This window comes from Amia ocellicauda, chromosome 1 (genome assembly GCF_036373705.1).
Source record: "Amia ocellicauda isolate fAmiCal2 chromosome 1, fAmiCal2.hap1, whole genome shotgun sequence".
NCBI classification, from domain to species: Eukaryota; Metazoa; Chordata; class Actinopteri; order Amiiformes; family Amiidae; genus Amia; species Amia ocellicauda.
Genome location: NC_089850.1, coordinates 23,517,909 through 23,527,812, shown reverse-complemented (window position 1 = coordinate 23,527,812; position 9,904 = coordinate 23,517,909). Strand labels below are relative to the sequence as shown.

Genomic DNA, 9,904 nt, shown 5'->3' with positions numbered 1-9,904 from the left:
ATCAGGATTTGGGAAGGGACCTGTTCTGAGTGACGAGCACAGGGGCCAATGGCAGCTTTGATACGACATTTTGATCGGGTTCCTACAGAAGTGCACAGAAACCCCTCCCCTTGGGCAGTGCTTACGACTTGAAAGATAACTATGATTTTGCAATAATTCCTAAGCAAAGGGGGCCATGACTGATAGAAAATAACAAAACAAAACCTGGCATGAAAACTGTTCTAGTCCAGATAATGATATTCAACAGTAAAAAAAACTACACAAACTGGAAAAGAACATTTATCAGTGCAGCTGTTTTAGAGAGCCTGTCAAAGTTACAAAGGTAGTAAAGCTTTAGATTTTAAGGACATCAGAGGCAAAGGATACTCTTGTCAGTTTGTAGTAGTAAATATTTAATGTGACAATAAATGTCATTGTAGATTCATGGTACAAATTCAGCCAAGTAGGTTGACTTAAATGATAGGTAATAAAGTTTCAATTGTCTATTTGTTTTTCCACACTAGTTCACAACCTAAGTAAACTGGTCCAAATCCATGCCTGCAGATTAGTTTATCTGGTACTGGCATACGTTAACTGCACTACAAGAAAGTGGTCTGCAGGGATTCCAAATAAATTAAAAAAGAGCAACATGATATACCTCAGTTACTCAGCAAACTAAGTTGTGTACAGTCACAAAATACACACATTCTATGCAGACTGACTTACACCTATTATTTTACACAATAGAAATATCAAGCAAACAGGTATGGAATGTACTTCCTTAGAGAAAACCAACCAATGCAATCAAATAACCTAGTGTTGGGGTGGGGGGCACTGCTGTTGCAACCTTGAATAAGGTACTTTACCTAGATTGCTTCAATAAATGCCCAGCTGTATACATGGATACCAATGTAAAAATAATGTAATCTGTTGTAACAATGATCTGGATAAGGGTGTCTGCTAAGAAATTGGATAATAATAATAGTGTTATGGAAATTAGCTATATATAGGCTGCCACCTAGTGACACAATCTTTTATGTTAGTTAGCTACAGCAACTTTCCTTTGACCTGGTCATTGTTACATTGTTGTTATGAAGTGCAGCTCTAAATAACATGGCTACTGTATAAATGCAACATGCATATATCTAATACACCTAGGTTGTAAATGTATTTGTTTTTGTTTTTTATAGCAGTGAATTTGTAAAAGAATAGTTTGCTGACTAAGAGAAGACTTCTTAATTTAATATGAATATGCAGTCAATAAAAAAGTAAGTAATATACAGGGACATGACAATGAAGTATCACATTCGCATTATGTTGTTAGGCACCAATAAGAGTTAAAAACACGTACAGGGAAACGTACATGAATTATACAAACTATAGTGGTGCTTCTGTTACATTACACACTACTCCCCCACAACCCATTGCTTCATTGTGGTCTGAAATGATGACTACAACTGGTTTTCATAACCAATCACATTTCATTATCCCCCAAGATATCCAAGTGTCACTGAACCAGGACAACCAGGACTCGACACATTCAGGAAATCCAGAAGATGGGAAGTACACATGGGGTCTTCATCAATGAAGAAGTTGTTATGTGACAAGGTAATGTATTTACAATATGCAGTGATTTGCTTTGTCTTTTACTCAATTACAATATCCTGACAGTGAATAACCTCAGGCAACACTTAAGTTATAATGCAACCATCTTTGTGACTTTTTCAATATTACAAGCATTTATATTTTAATATTTAAATAGATTAAAAAAGAATTAGAAATGTAGGAGATTTAATTAAAGTAAATGCATTCAATTTAAACATTTTTCTCAACAGATTTTTTTAAAATTTACTTCTGACTGAACTTGCATCTTGTGGTTTCATCAATACCTCACTTCCAACCTCAGCAAGATGAATGCATCCTTCATTCAGATGGACTCTGTAGAGTACTGCTTTAAAAATGTTAACACATCCTGCATTAAACACTCCAGATCGGTTGGTGAAAGAGCAGCTTTGTATTTTGTGTTTGTGCTAACAGTGCTAATCACAGTTGGTGGCAATTTGATTGTGATTATTTCCATCTCTCATTTCAAGCAGCTTCATTCACCAAATAATCTGTTGGTTCTTTCTTTAGCAATTGTTGATTTTCTTCTTGGGATATTTGTTCTTCCATTCGACATGATCAACATGGTTGAAACTTGTTGGTATTATGGATCAATTTTTTGCTACATTCATACATGTATTACAAATTTGCTTGGCAATAGTTCCGTTTTTCACTTGTGTTTAATTTCTATTGATCGCTACTATGCAGTGTGTGAGCCTCTTCGTTATGCAAATAAAATCAACATCAGAGTAGCCTGTATTTGTATAACTCTTGCGTGGGTATTGGGAGCATTATATAGCATTGGAGTGATTCTCACCAAATCCAGTGACAACAGTCTTGAGCAATTGGCAGCAATATTATCATGTGAGGGTGTCTGCTCTCCTTATATTAATGAGATATGGTCATACCTGGATGCACTAACTTTTTTTGTTCCCTGTTTTGGCATGATTGGGATATATGCACGCATTTACACTGTTGCCAGAAACCAAGCAAGACTGATACAAATAATGGAAGACAGAACATTTACACTTGATGACAGTAGAAGAGCACAGCGCAACAGAGAGCAAAAAGCTGCTAAAACACTAGGAATAGTAATGGGTGTCTTTATAGGTTGCTGGCTCCCTTATTACATAATTATCATGCTTAATGTGTATTTCAATATTATAAGTCCACGAGTAGTGTTTCATGTTTTTATATGTTTGGCTTACATTAATTCCACATTTAATCCTCTAATTTATGCTTTTTTCTACCCATGGTTTCGAAAAGCACTGAAGCTCATTGTTACTTCAAAAATATATCACCCTAATTCCTCTAGAACAAAACTGTACACAGAATAAAAATACATATGTATCAAAATAAACTATATATAATGCTGCAAAGTCACATATTATTGTGTTAATTTTAAAACCTTTTTTTAATGTAAGCATTTGCTTGTAGTATATCTGTGTTATATCTGTCTTTTAGGATTGAGAAGGTCTTTTGTTTACATGAATGTACTGTGCAGAGTAAGTTGATTTTGACCACTAAAGTATTGTGAAAATGAAAGTCAGTGTTTTTTTGGTGTTGTTTTGTTCATGACCTACATCAGTGAGTTCAGTTTATTTCTCAGAAATATATGTAAATACTGCTTATAAATGGATTGCAAGAATTCAATAGATAACTTGCATATAAAACCAATTAAAGAATAATAATCTTTGCATATGTAATTTTATTACCAAAAATAACAAGTTAACACAATGAGAGGAGTTATTCACTATAGAAGCCAGACACAATAACTGCTGGGAGTCTCTGGTTTACTGGTCCGCCCTGGACAGCTACGCTGCTCGGGGAAGGAGAAAGATTAAATAGATGAAGCACAGCTGCCACTGACATCACAGTCGCCTCGGTGCTCACAGCCTGCAGCCCTTAGCTCGCAGGCTGTCTGCGAGGCAGCGGACAACACTGCGGCAGCAGCCGTTCATCACTGTCATGATTCAAAATGATTATCAACAATATTTTGAGCTGGTTATATAAAACATGAACAATATTAGTTTGTAGTGTTAATCTATTTAAAATAAATTGAAATGGTTGGTTTTTCAGAATACCAAGTTATAAGATTGAATTTGGAGTCATTCTCTATACATCACATGGGTTTTGCGGATTTATGGGTATTCCCTCAACTAACCTCTATCAGCAAGAAACATCATTACTCAATATTAAACATGTAGTTCAAACCATCTTAAGTCAGATGTGGAAAAAACTAAATAGTAAGAAATAAATTGCCAAAGTAAGGCAACATTTTCCAAATTATTCAATGTCTTCTTGTGTTGTGTAATGACATGCACATTCTATATTAACACTACTTCCACCACACTATCCAGCTATCATTTATTTTGTAAACAATATGAATAATTCAGTAGGGAACACATTTCATGCAAACATTATTTATCTAAAATCACATTTTAAAATGGAACATTCAACAAAAAACCTGAAATTCATAACTTTTCTGTGCAATTATACTTGAAAGAGCAGATGTAGTCATCTACACCACCTAGTTTTGAATAAGAGGGCTAGGACCTCTCTAGTAGGCTTTACCACACTTCTCTCCTTTTAGCCCACAGACAGGTTTCTTGCATCACTGGTTCTGACACACACAACACAGATAGGGAGCTCCAGTTATAATGCAATATTTATTAATGCACAAGAAATGATATAAAATGAAAAAACAATTGACCACAGTGGGAGAGAGACGATCTCCACAACAATATACCATAAATAAATTGAAAATCCCTATTCTAAAAAACTTAAATAAAACCAGCTAACATTATAAAATCCCCACCCTATTCCCTCCCAACACAACAAATCCCAGAAATACAAGAAAAAAAAAGAAAAAAAAAAGAAAACTAACTGCCCTTGGCCCAGTCCGTTTGTAAATAATAAAATGGGGGGGAGGGGGGGACAATATTCCTAGACTGCTAAGTCTTGTTCCTTATAAAAATACTTTATAATATATTCATTTCTCTGAAGTGATCTCAAATGTTATCCAAAAAATATAAAGAAAATAAAAAAAAATCATAAGAAAAACAATCACTTCAAAAAAGCTTTACGTAACAAAAAACAATACTAATCAAAAACCATAAAAGAACACAATACGAATTGAAGTCACTATACACTCCTTCCGTTTACAGCATTCATATTCATAAATAAAAGATCAAAATGTAGAGAAAACACTCTCCTTACAGAACATTCCATATTGCTCAGTCCACGCAGTAAAAGCAACAAATCAGCGCTGTCAATATAAAAACAAGTTACTTTCCATTGTAGTCTTTCTAATGATGTCCATGGCAACAATCAGTACACAACCGGCTTGCAGAAATCTCTTGTGCAATACCAGGCTATGGTCACTCCAGCTCTTTTCTCCACCCTGCTCTGGTCCCCAGCTATCCATACTGGTAATGTTTTTAAAGAAGGGATAGCCAACCAGCTCATGTTGTGATTCTGAGTGTGCATCGGCATTGCAAGGAATGTAAAGTGTCAACAGGTGTGCTTCTTTAATCCAAACAAACTAAAATAATTCAAACAGTTTGTGAATATTAAACAAATTAGAAGAACATTTATAAATATATAAGTGCAACAAAAACACATGAATATATATATAAAAAAAACACAGCTCAGTGACACAAACATCCATTATTTATTAACAAAATGATTGGAATTTAAAATGTTTTGGAATAAATGTTAACTTCTACACCAGCCATTCCCAACCTATTCAACTTCGCAGCCCACTTATACATGTTAATAAATCTGTGCCCCCCCTCATCCCTTTGATCCAGGAGATCCAGAAGAGGTGTCGTATATACCTACAGAAATGCCATGTGGGTGTTTCCACTGTATCCCCAACCTCCACCCCTACTCTCCTGTTTGGTTCCATTGATGGAGCTCCCTCTCCGATGTTCCCCTGCTGTTCCCCTGGGTCCCTCTGCTCTTGGTCCCTGGTGAGGCATCCTGCATCATTGCCATGGAACATCTGCTCTACCCCTTCTGCCAGGCCCGGATATTGCTGTGGTCATCCTCTGTTACCCCCATCTCATGCTGCAGTGCCCTAGCTGCTTGCCTGAAGTCACTGGGCTCTAGCTGCCCCCCGCTTGCCCTCTGTTGCTGGTCCTTGGTTGCCAGGGCATTGCACTTTCCTGCTGGTCCTGGGGAGGGTGGGGGGTTGGTCGTGCTATGTCCGTCCTCCGGCACCCATGGCTTCTGTCGTGAGGGAGGGATGTGCTGCACCTTCCTGTATCCCAGGGGAGGAAACTTACTGTGGGGGACACCTGACACAGAGGCAAGCCTGAGAGTGTGAGAGAACTAAATAATTATTGGATCACGGCAACAGACTTGGTTTATGAATACGGATTTGCAAGACACATCAATTACACCAACCGCACATGCAAAACATTGTATAAGTGCAATCTTACAGGAGAATAATTGACTAAATCACAAGTACAGTCTGAAAAGATGTGTCTTGAGTAATCGCTGGAAGGAGGTCAAGGACTCCTTCTGTTGTTTTGACTTCAGTGGGAAGGTTGTTCCACCACTTAGGGGTCAGGGATGAAAAGGAGCGGGCTCTGGAGGAAGGGAGTGGAGAGGAGGCAAGGTTAGTCTTATGCAACTGGAAGACCGCAGTGGTTTGGAGGGGATGTATAGAGAGACTACGGTCTGTAGGTAACTCTGTGCAGTCTGGTTGAGACAGCGTTAGCTGAGGGTCAATGTCTTGAACTGAATGCATGCCGGTATCAGGAGCCAGTGGAGGGAGTGGAGCAGTAGAGTAGCATGTGCGAATCGGGGCAGAGAGAATGCCAGACAAGCCACAGAGTTCTGGATGAGCTGGAGCGGGCGGATAGTAGTTGCAGGCAGGCCGGCCAGGAGGGAGTTGCATTAGTCTAGGCGGAAGTGGACCAGTGACTGGACAAGTAGTTGGTGACGAAGGATTGGATTCGGCATATGTTGCTCTGGAAGAATCTGCAGGTGCGTGTCAGTGTGGTGATGTGCTGAGTGTAGGAGAGCGCAGGGTGACTCCTAGGTTTTTAGTGGAAGAAGAGGGAGCGAGTGTCGTAGATTCCAAGGGGATTGAGATGGAGAGGTCAGCAGAAGGTGAGGAAGAGGGGGAAAAAAGAGGAGATCTGATTTAAAGAGGTTGAGCCTGAGGTGATGTGAGTGCATCCAGATGGAGATAGCAGACAAGCAGGAAGAGATGCGAGGGTCAGAGGAGGGAAAATACAGGAAGATCTGGGCATCATCTGCATAAAAATGGTAAGAGAAACAATGGGATGCGATGAGGGGGCCCAGGGAGCAAGTGTAGAGAGAGAACAGGAGGGGGCCCAGGATGGAGCCTTGGGGAACGTCTGTGAGGAGAGGTTGGGGGGTGGATGAGGAACCATGTCACTTGATAGGTCCGGTCATTGAGATAGGAGGAGAACCAGGTGAGAGCAGTCCCTGAGATTCCAAGGTCAGCGAGGCAGGAGAGGAGGATGGAGTGATCGACTGTGTCAAATGCTGCAGAGAAATGGAGGAGGATGAGGACTGAGGAGAGGGAGGCCAGCCGAGTACAGCTGAGGGAGTCAGTGACTGCCAGGAGAGCAGTCTCAGTGGAGACTGGATTGCAGAGGATCAAGAAGTGAGTGATGGGAGAGAAATGCAGAGAGCTGACAGTGGACAGCAGGATTGAGGGTCTTTGAAAGGAAGGGGAGTAGGGAGACAGGGTGGTAGTTCTGAGGAGAGGTAGGTTCAAGGGTAGGATTCTTGAGGAGTGAGATGACAGCAGCTTGTTTAAATGCAGAGGGGAAACAGCCAGACAGGAGTGAGGAGTTGAGGAGCTTGAGGCGGAGCTCATGGAGGTGGAGCTGATCGCTTCCACCCCTCCTCCTCCATTGAGTGTGTCCTCGTGGGGACCCAGAGACAGGCAGTCCTCCTCCCAGGTGGCATGTCCACTGCCCTCATCCTGAGATCTGGCAGACAGACTCCCCTCAGTCTCCACTGGTGCGGTGTGAGCCGGCGGTGGAGCGTTATGTTGTAGGGGAGTGGCACCTGTTGTGTTGCCTGCGCAGCCAAGAGAGTGCAGATTAGGTCCATCCTGCTATTTAAAGCAAGGATGGCCTCATCACGCTCCCTGTACGCAGAGCCTGACTTCCGTCTCCAACGGCGCGGTGGGGAGGAGGCAAGGGACGATGGCGAAGAGGGGGAGAGAGCCAGTGGGTGCAAGCCGGCATTGGAGCACGTCAATCAATCAATCAATCAATCACATTTATTTGTATAGCATATTTAAAAACAATACATGTTGACCAAAGTGCTTTACAGTAACAAAATTTAAAATACAATCACAATTTAAATCATGCACAATACAAGTCAAGACAATAAGAGTAAATCTACGAACAGTTACAGTGAGGGAAAAAAGTATTTGATCCCCTGCTGATTTTGTACATTTGCCCACTGACAAAGAAATGATCAGTCTGTAATTTTAATGGTAGGTGTATTTTAACAGTTAGAGACAGAATAACAACAAAACAATCCAGAAAAATGCATTTCAAAAAAGTTATAAATTGATTTGCATGTTAATGAGGGAAATACATCTTCAAGGGAGTGCTCCTAATTTCAGCTCGTTACCTGTATAAAAGACACCTGTCCACAGAAGCAATCAATCAATCAGATCCCAAACTCTCCACCATGGCCAAGACCAAAGAGCTGTCCAAGGATGTCAGGGACAAGATTGTAGACCTACACAAGGCTGGAATGGGCTACAAGACCATCGCCAAGCAGCTTGGTGAGAAGGTGACAACAGTTGGAAGAAACACAAAATAACTGTCAGTCTCCCTCGGTCTGGGGCTCCATGCAAGATCTCACCTCATGGAGTTTCAATGATCATGAGAACGGTGAGGAATCAGCCCAGAACTACACGGGAGGATCTTGTTAATGATCTCAAGGCAGCAGGGACCGTAGTCACCAAGAAAACAATTGGTAACACACTACGCCGTGAAGGACTGAAATCCTGCAGCGCCTGCAAGGTCCCCCTGCTCAATAAAGCACATGTACAGGCCCGTCTGAAGTTTGCCATGAACTTCTGAATGATTCAGAGGAGAACTGTGTGAAAGTGTTGTGGTCAGATGAGACCAAAATCGAGCTCTTTGGCATCAACTCAACTCGCCATGTTTGGAGGAGGAGGAGGAATGCTGCCTATGACCCCAAGAACACCATCCCCACCGTCAAACATGGAGGTGGAAACATTATGCTTTGCTCTGCACTGCATCAAAGGGACGATGGACGGGGCCATGTACCATCAAATCTTGGGTGAGAACCTCCTTCCCTCAGCCAGGTCATTGAAAATGGGTCGTGGATGGGTATTCCAGCATGACAATGACCCAAAACACACAGCCAAGGCAACAAAGGAGTGGCTTAAGAAGAAGCACATTAAGGTCCTGGAGTGGCGTAGCCAGTCTCCAGACCTTAATCCCATAGAAAATCTGTGGAGGGAGCTGAAGGTTCGAGTTGCCAAACTTCAGCCTCGGAACCTTAATGACTTGGAGAGGATCTGCAAAGAGGAGTGAGACAAAATCCCTCCTGAGATGTGTGCAAACTTGGTGGCCAACTACAAGAAACGTCTGACCTCTGTGATTGCCAACAAGGGTTTTGCCACCAAGTACTAAGTCGAAGGGGTCAAATACTTATTTCACTCATTAACATGCAAATCAATTTATAATTTTTTTGAAATGCGTTTTTCTGGATTTTATTGTTGTTATTCTGTCTCTCACTGTTAAAATACACATACCATTACAATTATAGACTGATCATTTCTTTGTCAGTGGGCAAACGTACAAAATCAGCAGGGGATCAAATACTTTTTTCACTCACTGTATAAGCAATAGAATAAAAATGAGTCTTCAACTGAGATTTAAAAGACTCAATACTATCAGATAATCTAATATGAATCGGCAGACTATTCCAAAGGCGAGGGGCTGCAACAGTTTTTAAACAGGATTTAGGGACACTTAAAAGCAACCTCTGTGAAGATCTTAAAAGTCTAACAGTTTGATATTGATGTAAGAGATCTAAAATATAATCTGGTGCAAATCCATGTAAACCCTTAAAAACCATTAAAAGATTATTAAATTGAACTCTGTATTTGACTGGAATCCAATGCAATGAGGCTAAAATTGAAGAAATACTTGTGTACTTCTTGGTGCCTGTCTAGCCGCTGCATTTTGCACTAGGTATAAGCGTGATAGTGAAGTATTTGATATCCCCACATATAAAGAATTATAGTAGTCCAGTCTAGATTAAATAAACACATGAATGATAATCT

General features: G+C 40.7%; 1 protein-coding gene across 1 annotated transcript; it reads left to right on the top strand.

Annotated features, from left to right (window-relative positions):
- The first annotated feature begins 1,889 nt into the window (after positions 1 to 1,889).
- On the top strand, positions 1,890 to 3,051 carry LOC136758789 (trace amine-associated receptor 6-like). The gene is made up of 2 exons (XM_066713456.1): positions 1,890 to 2,432; positions 3,046 to 3,051. The coding sequence occupies exons 1-2, from the start codon at positions 1,890 to 1,892 to the stop codon at positions 3,049 to 3,051; spliced, it is 549 nt and encodes a 182-aa protein (XP_066569553.1).
- Positions 3,052 to 9,904: the final 6,853 nt, after the last annotated feature.